Source organism: Hippoglossus stenolepis, chromosome 22 (genome assembly GCF_022539355.2).
Source record: "Hippoglossus stenolepis isolate QCI-W04-F060 chromosome 22, HSTE1.2, whole genome shotgun sequence".
Classification (NCBI taxonomy): domain Eukaryota; kingdom Metazoa; phylum Chordata; class Actinopteri; order Pleuronectiformes; family Pleuronectidae; genus Hippoglossus; species Hippoglossus stenolepis.
The window spans coordinates 3,535,837-3,552,243 of record NC_061504.1 but is presented as its reverse complement, the minus strand read 5'-3'; the positions used below and the strand labels follow the sequence as shown (position 1 = coordinate 3,552,243).

Genomic DNA, 16,407 nt, shown 5'->3' with positions numbered 1-16,407 from the left:
ATACATTGAATAATCATGACAATTAAAAATCTATCGGAAAATGCAGTTTAAGAGGAGAAACAAATAAGTGGACTCACAAATTGAATTAAGAAAACAGATATTAATCAGAAAAATGTCTTTCCATTTCCCTGTTGCTTTTCCTTATTATTCGATTGGTTTAGTCATTTAGATTCTTGTCTCTGTTCAGCCTTCTCATGGCACTTGCAGGAAACTATGCAAATGATCAAAGGGGGTGTAACCAGCTCTCTGGGCGTGAGGTGCAGCTCTCTAACCAATCAGAGCTTCGATCGTTATCAACCCACAATAAAAACAAGACCATAAAAATCTTTCTGACGTATCATCTCAATGAATCAAAGATGTTAATGATTGAACAGTGAAGACAAAAGGGACCAAGTGATGAAATTGATCTCAGTTGACAGATCAGATAGACACTGTAACGGCAGCAACGGCCAAGGTTTCCTTTCGGGATCTATCTCCACAATCTTCTATTTTGTGTCAGAGTCTGAGATGAGAGGATGGCAACTTTGAGGAAACAATACCTGGTGGACAGATGTGTGTACTCTGAGGACAGCCTTGCTGAAGATCATGTGGAGCTCCACAGGGTGCACAAAACCATCCTGCACCATGTCAGAGAGTATCTGACGTAAGTGAGCCCTGGTCACACAGACATCAGGGTCATGGTCTCCGATTTCACATCGTCAACTTTTGTGTTTTTGAGCAGATGTGATTCAAAACGGGCCAAGAATGCCGTCCTCTCTCTCCTGCCCATCATTGGCTGGATGAGGATCTACAGAGTTAGAGAGTGGCTGCTGGGTGATGTGGTGTCGGGGGTCAGCACGGGACTGGTGGCGATCATGCAAGGTGAGGGGCAATTTACTATTCATCATCAAATACAAGATTCTTTATTCTGTGGGAGAGCTGGTAGTATAGCTTTTGAAACATACTCTATGTAAAACCATGAAAGAACTGTTCTTTAACAGCTTAAAAGAGTTCAATCTGGAAGTTTTATTTTATTTTCAACCTTTATAATTTGTCTTTTTTCAATGTTATTTTGCCTAAAAATGATGATAAACCTCATTCTGTCTGCGTTGTTATTCCCCTGGTCTCACTCAGGACTTGCTTTCTCTCTGCTGGCGTCGCTGCCTGCAAGCTACGGACTCTACACAGCTTTCTTCCCCATGCTCACATACTTTTTCCTTGGTACCTCAAGACACATTTCTGTAGGTATGTCACTTAGTGCTCAGTTACCATAGAGGGGTTACTTGAGGTGGGTCCAGGGATTTTTATCACCTTCTTTTAAATTGTGAGAGGGGGCTTTTGTCAATATTTTCATTGATTTCTCAGAGAATAATTCATGGAGCTTGATAAATGTTTAGAGGGCTGATATTAATGAGTGTGTGCAATTTTGGTGCAGATCCAAATAAAAATCCAGGTCTAGTGAATTTATATGTGGTTTGATAAGGTGACTTCTTGGTGAAGGTATGAGTGCCATTGTAGTCTCCTGATAGTAAAGGAGAGAAATTAAAGTTAGACATAAAACGTATACTCATCCACACCCTTTTTCCCTGCAGGCTCCTTTCCAGTCCTGAGCCTAATGATAGGCGCCGTGGTGACCCGTCTGGTACCAGTGGATGGACCGTCAGCAAATATCACAGGCTTTGAAAATCTGACCCAGGATCAGCAAAGGGTCCTGGTGGCCTCCTCTGTCACCTTCCTCATGGGGATCTTCCAGGTAGACTCATGTCTGTGGTTCCTGAAGAACATGGCAGTAATTCCGCATGGCCTCAAACCAAGCCTCTTTTCTCTCCATGTTTCTGTCTCGTGCAGCTTGCCATGGGTGTTCTGCAGGTGGGCTTCATTGTTGTGTACCTGTCAGACACGCTGGTGTCTGGCTTCACCACAGCAGCTGCTGTCCACATCCTGGTGTCCCAGCTCAAGTTTGTGTTGGGGTTGATCGTGCCAGGCCTAAGCGGGCCACTCTCCATCATATATGTAAGTCAGCAAGTCCAGTTGAAAGCAATGGAGGTTGACCACTAATGTTTTCATCATTCAGGCTGTATAGGCGAATAACAAAGACAAGGGAGAGAGGACAGATTAAAGCATTAAATATGCAAGCAGTTCTTATGAAGAATTCTTATCAGATGAAGAAAAAACAGCAGAGATTTCAGTGAGAGGAGCAATTTAGTTTAGTGGCTAGAATGACCACAACTTTAATAAACAACTAACAAACCAGTTTATCTTATCTTAAAACAATAAAGGGGTGAGCTTATTCCAACACAGTGTCCTGTCAGAGAGGATTGGTTCGACAATATCGTGAATATGCTTTTGTTGTCAAAAGGTAGAGGAGAAGATGGACGCCACTCTTATGTCTTGACCATTAAATATGAAGTTAGCCCAGCCAAGCAAAAAGACTGGAAACAAGGTGGAAACAGATAGAATGGCTCTGTACAACGGTAACGGGAACTTTAATCTAAACTTGCTAATAAACATCTTGTAGTGTAAGAGCTGCGTGCCATTGATTCAATGTGCAGCAGAGCAAGAGAAGAGAATGAATTTAATGTTTGTTTCCAACATCCTGAATCTCATTCGTCGAGGAGCCAATGATTTCTCTCCTTAGGAAAAATCTGCAAAACTGTTGCTGAGTGCATAACCACGTGTTGATGAGTGTAATCATTCTCCAGCTGAACTAAATGTTGTTACTTCTTTTATACAGACTCTGGAGAAGATCTTTGACCAGATCACCTCCACCAACATCTGTGACCTGGTGATGACCATCGTGATCATGGTGATTGTGTTCATTGTGAAGGAGCTGAATGACAAATACAAAGCCAAACTTCCAGTGCCTATCCCCATCGAGGTTATCATGGTGAGGGAAGCCTTCAAGTACATTTCATAATACTTTAAATCTCCAAACCACAGCACACATTTGAAAACTCTAAGGTTGGATTATACGAGCACAAGTCGTGATAAGATAAAATCAAATAACTTTATGGTCACCGCACCAGTACAATATAATAAAATTCAGTTTGAAGCTGTCTTGTATCGACAAGACAACTTCAAACGGAATTTTTAGGATTAGGAACATTAGGATTGGGATAATTTTAGGGTGTGTGTATTTTACAGGGCATGTGGAGCTTCTTGTTGAGTTATACTTTAGTATAGGTCTCAAATCAGCACCACATTATCGTAGGTATCAGGACTTTGCAGAAAATTGTGCAAGAAACAGTGTCTATTCCAAAGAAACAACTACACGACAGGACTTTGCCTCTTTTGCACTGCGGTCAAGCTATCCAAGTCGGAGGTGGAAATGTTTGACAGTGGTCAACTGCAAACTGCACGTTATTCAATGGGGTTTCATACTTTCTCTAGAAACAAAGAGATGAATAGTTTTGGATCCAGGACTGAAACTCCAGCAAGCATGGGCTCACCTTGCTTTTTATTTCCCCAAAAATTAGTTTTTTCCTTTATTCTCGTAATATTATGACTGTTTTTTTTTTAATTACGACCCCCCCCCAGGATGAATGTATGGCAATAGCTGCCAGTGGTCAATGTGTCGACCCAACTCTCAGGTGTCTTTTTCTCTTCACACAGACAATCATAGCTTGTGGAATATCGTACGGCTTCAACTTTCAGGAGAGATTCAATGTTGATGTTGTTGGCGCGATGGTTAGCGGGTAAGTTTCAAGTTCTCGATACAAACTTGCTGCTGTTCCATCAGATAATCCCGGTCATTTAAATGCACAACTATCATTCAGGTATGAGACTCCGATTGCTCCCAGTATAGAGGTCTTCCAGGAAAGTGCTGTGGAGGCCTTCCCTATAGCCATAGTCGGGTTTGCTGTTGCCTTCTCTGTGGCCAAAGTCTACTCTATCAAACATGATTACACCATTGACGGGAACCAGGTGAGTTATATATAAAATCCCTGTCTATCAAGGAAATTGTTTTAATTGGTTACTAATACAATGTGACGACAAGCATAAGCCTCATAATTTTGATTATGAAGATGTAAAATTACGTGGATATGCTTTTAAAAGCGGGTCAAACAAAATGTGATAAACATTTCAATCAGTTCCAATTGTTCCATCGCAGGAGCTCATTGCTTTCGGGGTTAGCAACATATTCGGCGCAAGCTTCAGGTCATTTGCGGCGAGCACAGCCCTCTCCAGGACGGCCGTGCAGGAGAGCTCAGGAGGCAGAACACAGGTCAGAAAACAAACCTCACCATTTACAGCTTCTCTCTCCTGGCGTCAAACTTTTTACGATACCACCACCTTCAAAATGTTTCTGTCTCCAAAACATTAGATCGAAACTGTCACTTTACAGTCTGGTTTATATCACATTCTCATCTTTCACAGCCATCTTAAAATGAAATATTAACTTTTTTTTTTTTTTTACAAATGCAGATTGCAGGGTTGATCTCGGCCATGATGGCAATGATTGTAACTTTGCAACTTGGGTTCCTGTTAGAGCCACTTCCCAAGGTGAGAATATATTTAATTTTTCTAGTAGGAGATAAAATGTTTTTTTAGGATGGTTTTCTGGTCCTCTCACTTCTTTAAAAAAGAAAAGATTGGGTCCATCCAATCCCAAGAAGCCTTCGGGAACAAGTGGAATTTTATCTTCTGATCAAGGAGCTGCGAAATTATCCTGATGTCTTCAAAGTTTATTTCAGGATGTTCGTGGTGCAGTTCGATCCACTATCAGCACTGAGACCACATTTTAAAAAGAGCCAAACAGATTTCTGTGATCCAATTGATCCAGAACAGAAGTCAACTCTCTGGAGCACTTTTGACTAATGTGAAAGACGCAGCAAATCAAATCTGTTTTATATCACTTAGTTGGGCAGAATCTTTTTTAATTTTTTCCTGTCACACTGATTCTTTTATGGGATAAGATTTTCTTGTGATTGTATATCTATAAGTCCTAAGGTGCATAGATTTGTTTCCTTATACACACCTTTAATATTCTGTTTGACTGCAGTCTGTCCTGGGGGCCTTGGTGATCGTGAACTTGAAGGGCATGCTGATGCAGTTCAGAGAGATCCCGTACCTGTGGAGGAGGGACAAACCAGAATTTGTAGGCATTCAGTAATTCCAAAATGTACATTTATTTATAGAGTGCAACGTCTCATTTATTTGGTTATTTTCTTGCCATATAGTCTGCTCTGTGTTGGTGTTTGACTTCAGTTTTTTTTTCCTGCAGGTGGTGTGGGTGGCGACGTGCCTGGGTGCCATCCTGCTCGGCCTGGATCTTGGTCTGGCGGTGGGCCTGGGGGTGGAGCTGATCACTGTTGTCTTCAGGACTCAGTTGTAAGGACACATTTCATGGCATCTGACGTCAGTTTGTTAATATGCAAACTGACATTACGTAGGAAATAATGAGAAAATCATGAATTTATTATAGTTGATGAAAAATCCCTATGTGGTCACTTTAATTCAATTCAATTCAGTTTTATGTTATTTGTATAGCCTCAAAACACAACATACATTATTTCAAGGCACTTTACATAGTGAGGTCGAGACCTTACACTAGATTTAAAGGACCAGTGTGTTGTATTTAGGGGGATCTATTGGTGGAAATTTTATATAATATTCTTAATTAGGTTTCATTGTATAATCACCTGACACTAAGAATTGTTGGGGGGGGGTTTTTTAACCTCAGAATGGGCCCTTTATATCTTCATCAGGAGCAGATCCTCCTCTAGAGGATCCTCCATGTTGCACTGTTATGTTTCTACAGTAGCCCAGAATGGACAAACCAAACACTGACTCAAGAGAGGCTCTATTGCGTTGTTACATTACCTAAAGTCCACCGTAGGTTCTCCTGTACACTTCAGCTGCTTTCAGACATGCACTAACTCCGGATGCTCGGGACTTTCTGTGGAGTTTCTCCTACGTCTACCCGCCATCTAGTTATCATCATGCTGGTGCTTAAAACAAAAAAGTCTGTTAGAAACATGACTGAGACTCTATCACATGGCGACTACGACAGAGCTTTGGGTCAAACCATACCTGTCATCAGACTTTATCACACCTCTCAGTGCCAATTAGAGCAGTGCTGAGTATTGATCTGATTCACAAATCACCAGACTCATCTTGGCGATGATCTGAGAGACAAAAAATTAGCTTTAATAACAATCCGTTCACTTTTTTAAGGTTGCTGTGTCTTCATGGATTCCACATCATGAACAATGTTAATGTCTTCATGTCTCTCTAGTCCCCGCTGTTCTGTCTTGGCGAACATCTCTGGCACTGACCTCTACAGGGATCGCAAAGACTACCTGCATGTAAGCTGCTAGTTGCTTTTTGTGTTTTCATTTAATGTCATTATTGTCAACTGAATTAAAATCATACTGCTTTTCTTCTCAGATATTCGAACCAAGGGGAGTAAGAATCTTCAGGATACCCTCCCCTATCTTCTTTGCCAACATAGAGTTCTTCAGGGAAAAGCTCATAGAAGCTGTATGTACGATTCGTCTGGCTCTGTTTCAGTATTTCTCAGGGAGTATTCTGTAAGCCTTGCACTGCACTGCACTGTACTGTACTGTACTCCTGTTCCAGGTTGGATTCAACCCCTTGAGAGTTCTGAGGAAGAGGAACAAGGCACTCAGGAAAATCAAGAAACTATTGCAGGAAAATGATAATCACAGTAGAGAGGTGAGGCCTAAAACTCAAGCGTGCTGAAGAAAAGTAAAATATTATTGTAGATAAATTGTTTTCCTCAAAAAGCTCGAGGCTTACTTTCATATATTTGTCTAACAGACAGGTTTGAGGGTTTTATTTAGCGAAACAACTGATGAGTCTTGCGTGAACAAGGAGGAGATGGATCAGCCCGCTGACCTCAAGGGCCTTCCATTCCGGATGGACTGGAATGCCGAGCTTCCCAACAACATCAGTGTTCCCAGAGTGGACCTCCACAGCCTGATCCTGGACTTCTCCGCTGTCTCCTTCCTGGACATCTCTGCTCTGAAAGGACTCAAAGTGGTAAAGAGGGAAAACATGTGGCAGCTGCACTCATACTAATAAGTCCTGAAAGACGTCTTTATGTTGCTGTGTGGATATGACAGAAATGTCTCTAATCATAGTGAATATTGGCAGAATTTTCTGTTGTTGCTTGAAAATAAAAAACCTTTTCGATATGAAGCAGCAGCAGAAGATATTCTGTTTATCTTAATATTTCAAAGTATTACTGTTTTTTAACTTTTCTCTGATCTGTTTTTACTGATCTGGTGCTTTTTATTAGATCATTTTAAATCTTTGGGTCTCTTGAGAGTAGAAAGTACAAGGTAACTTAACAGTAATGCTTGAGTAAAGTATAAGAACCTCAGAGTACTCACAGTACTTGAGTAACTGTACTCAGTTACTTTCCATTGCTGTAGTTCTGCCAAAGAGAGCAGATCGGTAAACAGGGTTAGATACTGTATCTGACGAACTAAGAATGGAACTCTCGTTGTTCGTTGTGGGAACTCTTGGACGTCTTTATATATAAAGTGCCTTGAGATAATGTATTTTAGGATTTGGCACTGTACAAATCAAATCAAATTGAATTGATTATAATGAACATAATAGAATAATGAGTGACAGCGGTTGTATTGTTCCTGTGTTACCCATGATTTTACAACCTTCTGTTTATCGCTGTTATCCCCTGCAGGGTCTCAAAGAGTTCATCCGAATCGATGTGGAAGTTTACATCGTGTCATGTGACGGTGAGTTTATTGAAGTGCATTAAAAGCACTTCTTCTTAAATGATCAAATCAGTGAGGACACCAACAGCATGAGGTGAATGTTGCCGGTACATACAGGTACCCATAATCCACCTCTCAGGCAGCTGTGGGTCAGTAGCAGAACCCTGATGCATCATACCCACATGTTGAAGTTCCCCCGACACTGAACCCCCATCGAGCCCCTTTCACTGACCTCTCGCCTGTGTCCACAGTGTACATCCTGGAGATGCTACACATGTGCATGTTCTTCGACGATGAGATTCGGACCTCCATGTTCTTCCCGACCCTTCATGACGCCATGCTGCACGTGCTTGAAAAACACAAGGACGACAAGAGTAAAGGCTGGGTGGTAAATAAAAAAGTCTCATTCTCACTTCAAGGATTTTACATCCTTTTCTATTAAGTAGCCTGATTAATCCCTGAACCCACAATTATAACAGAGCATAAACTATAAAGCACTTAATTTCTCATTATAATTAACTTAATGTTGTGAGGGTTAGGGTGTAAGTGATTTGGTTGGGGCGTGTTGGGGTTCATGCACATAAAGGGGGAATGACAGTTTCATATAACATTTAAATAAATAAATATGAATAGCTTCTGTTGTGGCATTAAAATAAGAGCTACACAATTACAGTCAAAGCAGGTATAATGCTTCACAAATAATTCTGTTTTCTTTTTTTAATTATAGATATCAGATACCAAACTGTAGAAGAGTTCAGGAACATCCACTCATGAAGAATATTCATCGTCAACAAATCACAACAAAATGCTGTTTACCACTGTCCCACTTTAATCTACTGTCATTACTCACTATATCACCTCTATGCAATGTTCTATGTCTAGTAAAGGTCTATTGAAAATGTTCATGTTCTTTAAATCATGCAGACTTTGTTGTAATGGGACTTGTTACGGTTTACTTCAAATATTTGTACATGTGTTTCTGATTTCATTTTAGCTTATTGTGTTGATGTTCAACTAACCAACCCTTTGTAAATAATGGCCAAAGAATACATCTTACATACTTCAGATGTGTTGCATTGGACATCCAGAGGGGTTTAACACTGTCCTTAGAATTTCAAATTCCTCTGAACACAAGCTAAATCTATAAGTCAAGATAAACAGAACTGTAAACAGCTGCTTTGATGTTAATTAATCTCTGATAAAAGGACAGGAAATAATCTTGTTTTGTACTTTGTTCAGCACCAGACAGAAAAAAAGACCTTGTCGACATTTTTGAGTATCAATCTGAAGTCAGTTTTTTTGTAAATAAACAAAACACTTCATTTCAGGGACGATTAACCTTTATGACAATGTTTCCCTGGCATGGTAGCAAAGCAGAGAAAACATTTGTGCTGCACAAAATCAAGTTTCTTTTTTCAGAGTTCCTGTACGATCTTTTATTTTGTAAATAACTTAAAAACCTCCTCTGGTCCATCATTAAATAACAATCTGAGAAGAAATTTTCACTTTGGTTTGGGTGGTGCAGACATTTAAATACCATCCTTTGATATGAAGTTACAAGCCATTTTATGGGGTCACAGTCGAAAATTGTTGGAAACCACAGATAAAGACGACCACCAGGTGTAGCCACAGGACAAAATGTCTGGAGGGTTACATACATTGACTAACTAGGTAATACTAGTTTTCACGAGATGTGAACTCCATGTATTGCTTCTCATATCCTTCAAATATCATATAATCATCTTAACTTTATACATTATTAAATATTAACTGTTAGTCAATTGAACTATTTGTGTCAATAGAGCAAAGATGAGATTGAAATCTGCCGTTAAAAATTTATTGAGACATATTTAACATCTTTCATTGAACAGTACATATGCATTAACTCAGCTGACATATATACAGAAATATAAGCTATTAAAAAGGGGACATTCTTGCTCTTCCAAGTCTGCAGTATGCTCAGTGGGAGGTTCAGTACAGTTAACTAAAATGTGCACAGCATACACATTTGTTTCTGGGCAGTATTATCAAAACGAAGCTTCTACGTCCTGTAACCCTGAGGTTTACTATCACATTATTCAGACAAGTGGTGTGGAACAGAATGACACAGACTGTTGCCTATTCATTCAGTCGGCAGTTTACTGATAGTACGGCCGGTAGCGGCCCTGATCTGGGTGATGTGGACCAGGCATCTGGCCCTGGGGAGGAGGACCCTGCATCCGTGGAGGTGGGGGTCCTCTCGGAGCAGGCCACATCCCAGGGCTGAGCCCTCCTGGTTGGCTGAACGGGGGACTGAGGGTGCCCTGGTCTTCAGGGAACTGCTGCATTGAGTTGGGGTTGTAATGATGAGGTGGAGGGGCGTTGACGGGTGGGCCACTGTGTTGTGGTGGAGGTCCTGGGGGCGGGTGGTTCATATAAGGGGGCATAATGTGCCCTGGTGGGGGCGTGATTGGTGGTGGAGCTGTGGACATGGGGGGAGGAGGGGCCTGGTTGTACACCATGTGTGGCGTCCCAGAGGCCTGGGGCGGATGCTGCATTGGGTGGCTGATGGGAGGAGGAGGGGGAGGCGGGGGCCAAAGTGCTGCTGCGGTGGCGCCATCATGTGGTGGGAGTGGGACACGACAGGTGGCTGGCCGGGATAGTCCCCAGGGTGGTGGTGGGGTGGCTGACCGGGGCCTAGCCCACCAGAGTGGGGCTCACGGGAGGAAGAGGAGTCATCTTGGATGGGCACAGTTATGAGATTGCTGTGTTTCCGAGTCGTTACCGTAGCGATGCGGAATGTCTCAGGACCTAAAGCAGACGATGGGGGCGGGGCATCGTGAGCAGAGGGCGGCGGTGGCTGGCTGTAGGGGTCATGGCCGCCATGCTGGAGTGGGTTAGGGAGATGAACATGGTTCTTGGATAAGTGAGGTGGAGGCACACGGAAACGATCAGGGACGTCAGATGACAGGCCGAGGTGCAAGGGCTCCTGGCGGCCTGAGGACGACTTGGCTGCCCTCAGGTGGCGGTGGTTAACATGGGCCTGCAGGTCACGCTGGGACAGGTAGGTGCGCTTACATCCCGGCACAACACTGCACATGTAGAGCGAACCACGCTGGCACTGCTCGATGCGCTGCACTGGATCTGTGCAGCTGTAGAGGGTGAGGCTGGTGGACACAGTGACAAAGCGTTAGTGTCAAAAAGCGGGAGTTACACAAACGCATCGGAAGAGCTACAATCATAAAGGCTACACATTACTTCAAGCTAAATGCAGCAAAAACAGGTTTCGTAAATGTTTTTCAAAATAAGAGTAATAATGAATTCCATTATTCACCACCACACACAAACACAACAAAGTAGAAATGTCTCACCCTGGGCACATCTTGTCTCCTTTCTTTTCATGAAGCAAAGCACAGTCGTAGCAGAAAACATGTTTGCAGGGGATCTGTGGAGTTAACAATTCAACAGGTAAGCATCAGCAGTTCTCTAAGAAAAACATTCTGCGGACAATGGTCACATTAACATGTACATACCATCCGCCCATACAGCTGGATAGGGAGACCACATTTGTCACAGAAGTGAATCGGTACTTCATCCCTTTCTCCAATCAAATGCAACTGTTGGAAAATGATTAAAAAATGGGATTAACATATACTTTTCATTAGAGCACCCTAAAATACTGTAAATATAATCCATGCACTTTTCTATCTGCTCATTCTTTATGACTGAGTCTTTTTATTCCCCACATCCTAGGGTAATGGGAAGATTACTACAACCAGACTTATATGAGGACATGTGTTGTGATTGTCTGGATGTGCATCACCGCTTACTTACTGTGGAATAGTAATGAAAATGTGTGTTGGTTAACCTCTGTCTGAAAAGGTGTGTTGAGTCTGATCATTCTGTGGGATGTACCTTATAATCCCAAAACAGTGGCTGGGGATATCTCCTCTGAGTTGCAAACACATCTCCAGATTTAGCACCGCAGTCAAACCTGTCCTCTTGCTTGAAGCCAAAGTTATCTGTGAAACACAAGACACACGTGTTAATGATGTTTACTTAAAAAAAAGAACAGGAGATTTATCAGGCGAAACCAATTGTAGTATAAAGATATAAGATGATCAACTCACAGTAATAACAATAAAATCGTGGGGAGTAACTATTTAAACAGAATTGGAGAGCCCTCAAACTAGACTTAATTGTCACAGACATTTTGGGCAAGCCACCCTTCTTCACCAAGTCACTTGGTTTGACTTGGTGTTTTAAAAGGTTTATTAAACATTGCAATAAAAATGTTTTCATACAGATCTGACACTGTAAAGTTAAATGAAGAACAAGCTCGAATTGAAACATTCTTTTGCAATGCCTTTTACATTAACTTAATCTTACTTTCCTCTGGGTTAAAAAACGATGCTATCGAACCTCTCGTGTCTGTTGTTCATGGTTAAACTTATGTTATAAGAAACCACGACAGTCTGGTTTCTCCCCAATTCAATGAGAATCAGTCAATGTTTTATGAATTACTTTAACATACTTTGTTTTCAATGCACAGAGTATGACAACTGAAGAGTGAATCATATGGTGTAAGATCCTCTGTGCTTTATATCAGCTACCATTGTCACAATGGGCAATTTAGTAGCGCCCCCTGGTGGTAATTGGCAAACCACATAAAGAAAAAACGCTAGTTTAAAAACAATTGTTTACAGTTTTATCCAAATGTCTTTTTTTTTTTTAAATAAATTCACATACCGTCACAGACCTATGGTTCACCAGGAGAGGGAACCCCAAGTAAAACAAGGAGTACTACAATGATCCTTGTTAACGTCTGTTATTACAGACAGAATTTTGCAATCACAGTATGTAAGAATTGAGCCTATGTCAGTGTCATGATGACTTATGGCAGAAAGGAAACACTGCATTGGCAAAGAGGACATGAGGTAAAACTTCAAACTCTCATCAACACGGACTAAGGAACATTAACAAAACCACCACCACCGTAGCTCCAGCCTCAAATGTAACTTAAAGTGCTGATCTTGGCCTCTGCCAGTGTCAACAGAAACTATATGCTTCATTGAACTTTCTGTTGTTTCTTATTTATCTGTTGGCCGATAAAAATCAGCTGATACAAGCCTTTTGCATATATCCGTATTAGGAAGGAAAAGGTAACTGGTGCCATGGTATACCCTGATAAAATTCCTGACAGTTAGTTGTACTGTTTCAATCCTAAATGACGCTAATTAAGGATTGAAACACACACACACACAGCAGAGACAAATTCGACACTGAATGACAACATAAAGCAATAGACACTTACACTGAGCTGAAATGACACAGGTAAACAGAAATTAGGTTTTTTTCTTTGGTTTCTTTTTAGACAATGGTAGAGAAAACACTACTGCATAAACCGGTTTATTTACTTCTTCTGTTGGATTTTCCAGTGCAGCTATGTGACGTCAATATTTACATTTGTCCAAAGTTCAGTAAATAATTGAAAAGTCTTGAGTTAGTTAGTTGGGCTGCTGCACATTAGAGGATTTTCAACTCTTGACCGATTTTTAAAACGTGGGAGACCACAGACATGATGACAGATTTAACATGTTTGGGGGAAGGCTCCGACTCAATCTGTAGCATAAAGTTTATTTTGTAAATGCCGCAAAACTTCAGGATTATTTGGGCAGATAATCGGCACAGAGTGACCTCCAGCAGGGAACACCGCCTGCGTTTGTCAGAAAGAATTTTTGCGGAACAATTATGCCCCAGAAATTATTGCAATAAATTATATTATTGTCATCATTTTGAAGCCATTTTATACCACTGATATGACATTAAAGCATAATAATGCAAGGGTTGTAATTCTAAAGAACAGTCAGTCAGACATTTGACTTAGAATTACAAACATTATAATACCCTCAGTCAAGAAAACATAAATAACACCACACACACACAACAAATAAAATGGACTCTCTGGCTCTGTTAACAAAAATTGCTCTTGAATAAATATGAAACATTTGGCACAGAATATATTTTACCAGCTCAGTAAACAGGATGGGATGATATGATTGAATTAGGTTAGCATTCCAGTGTTTCCTCTAGGATTGTGTGTGTGTGTGCCTGCTCATCTTCTTCGCTCTTCACACACAACCTGGCCATAACATTTATTTACTTATTAGTCAATGGTGTCGGATCATGAATCCGGATTGTCAGTTTAACCCTGATGCCTGTTACATCTTGTGTTGTGTGTAGCAGTTGAACTGCGAACATACAAAATTTTGGAACCTTTTTTCAATGTGTTTAAATAAGAGTCTCATGAACTCTGGAGCAAATCAAAAAAACTCAGAGTAAACTTCAATACTGTTCCGATCCTAATAACTAGTGATTTGTGTTGGTGTTGATTCTTAAAGTGTAAAGTGAGTGCAGGTCAGCAGGAGGGAGGTCACTCAGACAGGAGACAAGGTACAAATCAACTGCTGCTTTAGCTCTGATCCTGAAGCAGCGGTGCTCATCATTTTACAGCGTTGCATGCAGCGTTGTTGGAAACCCTGCAGTCACACTTTTGTTGCCACTCTTCTTAAACTAATTCAACAAACCGCCTCATTCACATGAACGATCTCTCCTTGTCCCTGTTTCACTGGGGCGACCAAAAATCTTTGGCGTGGCATCAAAGAAAGAAAGGTTACCAGCGGAAAAACTGTTGCCATAATACTGATAACTGTGAGGATTTTTGTTACTATGACCGTGACACAAAATGTTCACCCTATTTAATCTCTAGTGTGCATCTGTGTTTATATTTGCTGATATGAAAACTTTTTTACAGTATAAACCATGCAGAAAAGATAACATTTATGTTGACATATTATATGAAAAAAGGTTTATTTTCTTTATTCAATTTCTTTATATTTCTTTGTATTTATAGTTATGTTTACTAAGGTCTATGGTGCACAATGCAACGCCACAAGGCATGGTGAACTGCAAAATGATCCTACCATTTTCTCCGGGCTCACTTTTAGTTGGCCTGCTGCTGGGTCTTTGGGCGCGTGGCGGAGGTTTGCTCCTTATGGGCTGTTTGGATATGAGTTTGATGGGGATTCGTCTTCGAACATCTGGGCCGCCCAAATTCCCAGAGCCGTCGCTTCCTTGAAGATCATTGTCTGTGGAAAAATAAAAGTAGCAATATTCATAACTTCAACATGCTTATGGGAGTCTTGTGGTGACGTCACTCAGTAGCTATACATTAGAAGTAATATTGCAGAAAATTAAGCAATATGGACTTTACGGACACGCCATCTTTGGCGACAGGACATTTGGTGTTGTGTTTGTGCAGTGAATGATTAGTGTCCAGTTTAAATTACCAGTGGAAGTAATATATAAAATAAAACATACCCCATATGGATATAGTTTTAGAATAGGCTTTCAGAAAGAGATGCTTGAAGTCAGGATGTGCAAATACACAGACTGGGTGACACTGACCATATTGTCCACAATAATTACAATAACAATATCCACAAGTATAATAAAAGATTAAAAGATCAACATTTTCCCGGGAATATCACGGAGTGGACACGTTTTGGAGAATATTCACATCCTCAAACACAGAACTGTGGGATATAGAGTAAGATTTACACATCTAAAGTTTGCAAGGTAACTAGTAACTTTGAGTGACCAGTTTGGTATTTGATATTGACTATAACCCAATAGAGAATAATCCAACCTGAAAATACGAATGCGTTAAGAAAGACAGACGTCTCATACATTGCAGGATAAACTCTTAAGACATGGTATTAGTTGTGACAGCCCAATATCTCAGCTAGCTTAATGCTAACATTGGTTTGTGTAGCATTCGCGCCCCAACTCAGTCGCAGGTTGAGGTGACTCCTTACTCGTGTATGGACACCACACCGTCCACCGTTTAATGGAGGAGTGCGCAGACTCTGTTGTTACCCTGCGTGCGGCTCTGCGTGTTCACTTAAGGCTCAACGTTAACTTTTCGTGAGCACAAGTAATTTAGCTTAACTCCATTGCTAGCCAGTGTTGAGCTAACTCGGACCATGCTAGCTTTAACGCTGCTCTGAGAGATAAAGCGGGGCCGTAGCAAACCCCCGCACAGCGAGGACGGTGCGTCTTTATCCGACGAATTGTTATAATAGCAACTATCGCTGCGTGGAAGAATAGACCAGTTGAAATACGTTCGCTCACATCGGCCTTGACTGGACATTTTGCTTACCGCTTTGGTCCATGATCCAACGAGTGAACGCGGTGCATTGTGGGGGCGAACGGGCGACGAGGAGAGGAGGGTGAAGCGCGAGGAAAGGAAGGAAGGAAGAGAGGAAGGAGGAAGGGGAATGAGTGAGGAGAGAAGCGAGGGAGAGGAGAGATGAAGAACGAGAGGAGGAAACAAGCTGAAGAAAGAGAACAATTCATGAAATGGTTTTCAGGACATAATGTTTACCTCCTTCACAAACAATTGCATCATCTCAAAGATAGTCTATTATTTATTGTTTACATACAATAGTCCAGTTGCCTATTTATTACATACATGTAGAGAAATGTATCTCAATACAAGAGGTTTGCAATAAATGCAACGTTAGGTAGGTTATTACGGGGCTAAAACAATATATAGAGAGAAGGATAGATAGAAAGATAGATAGATATATAGATATATAGATTTACTTTATACTTCCCAAATTTGAAATTGATTGTGACACTGGCATTGAAAATATTGTTGCCAATATAGTTATATATATAT

The 16,407-nt window shown here is 41.0% G+C and overlaps 2 protein-coding genes across 2 annotated transcripts; one reads left to right on the top strand and one right to left on the bottom strand.

Annotated features, from left to right (window-relative positions):
- The first annotated feature begins 515 nt into the window (after positions 1–515).
- LOC118101978 (chloride anion exchanger) lies at positions 516–8,127 on the top strand. The gene is made up of 18 exons (XM_035148101.2): positions 516–643; positions 722–861; positions 1,114–1,224; positions 1,572–1,732; positions 1,828–1,992; positions 2,714–2,866; positions 3,592–3,674; positions 3,756–3,903; positions 4,091–4,204; positions 4,405–4,482; positions 4,982–5,077; positions 5,204–5,310; positions 6,218–6,287; positions 6,370–6,462; positions 6,562–6,657; positions 6,763–6,984; positions 7,652–7,706; positions 7,937–8,127. The coding sequence occupies exons 1-18, from the start codon at positions 516–518 to the stop codon at positions 8,125–8,127; spliced, it is 2,211 nt and encodes a 736-aa protein (XP_035003992.1).
- A 1,381-nt stretch (positions 8,128–9,508) lies between these two features.
- On the bottom strand, positions 9,509–16,000 carry LOC118101843 (E3 ubiquitin-protein ligase Hakai). The gene is given in 7 exon segments (XM_035147865.2): positions 9,509–10,260; positions 10,263–10,831; positions 11,036–11,109; positions 11,198–11,281; positions 11,580–11,686; positions 14,648–14,812; positions 15,886–16,000. Coding segments are annotated over 7 exon segments (1,449 nt in total). The 5' UTR covers positions 15,899–16,000; the 3' UTR covers positions 9,509–9,823.
- Between the last annotated feature and the right edge of the window lie 407 nt (positions 16,001–16,407).

Bases quoted from the DNA above. Each gene is read 5' to 3' on its own strand.
- LOC118101978 (XM_035148101.2), top strand. From the start codon at position 516: ATGGCAACTTTGAGGAAACAATACCTGGTGGACAGATGTGTGTACTCT. The intron at 1,993-2,713 runs GTAAGTCAGCAA...TCTTTTATACAG, and splicing joins GGCCACTCTCCATCATATAT to ACTCTGGAGAAGATCTTTGA. The intron at 6,985-7,651 runs GTAAAGAGGGAA...TATCCCCTGCAG, and splicing joins CTCTGAAAGGACTCAAAGTG to GGTCTCAAAGAGTTCATCCG.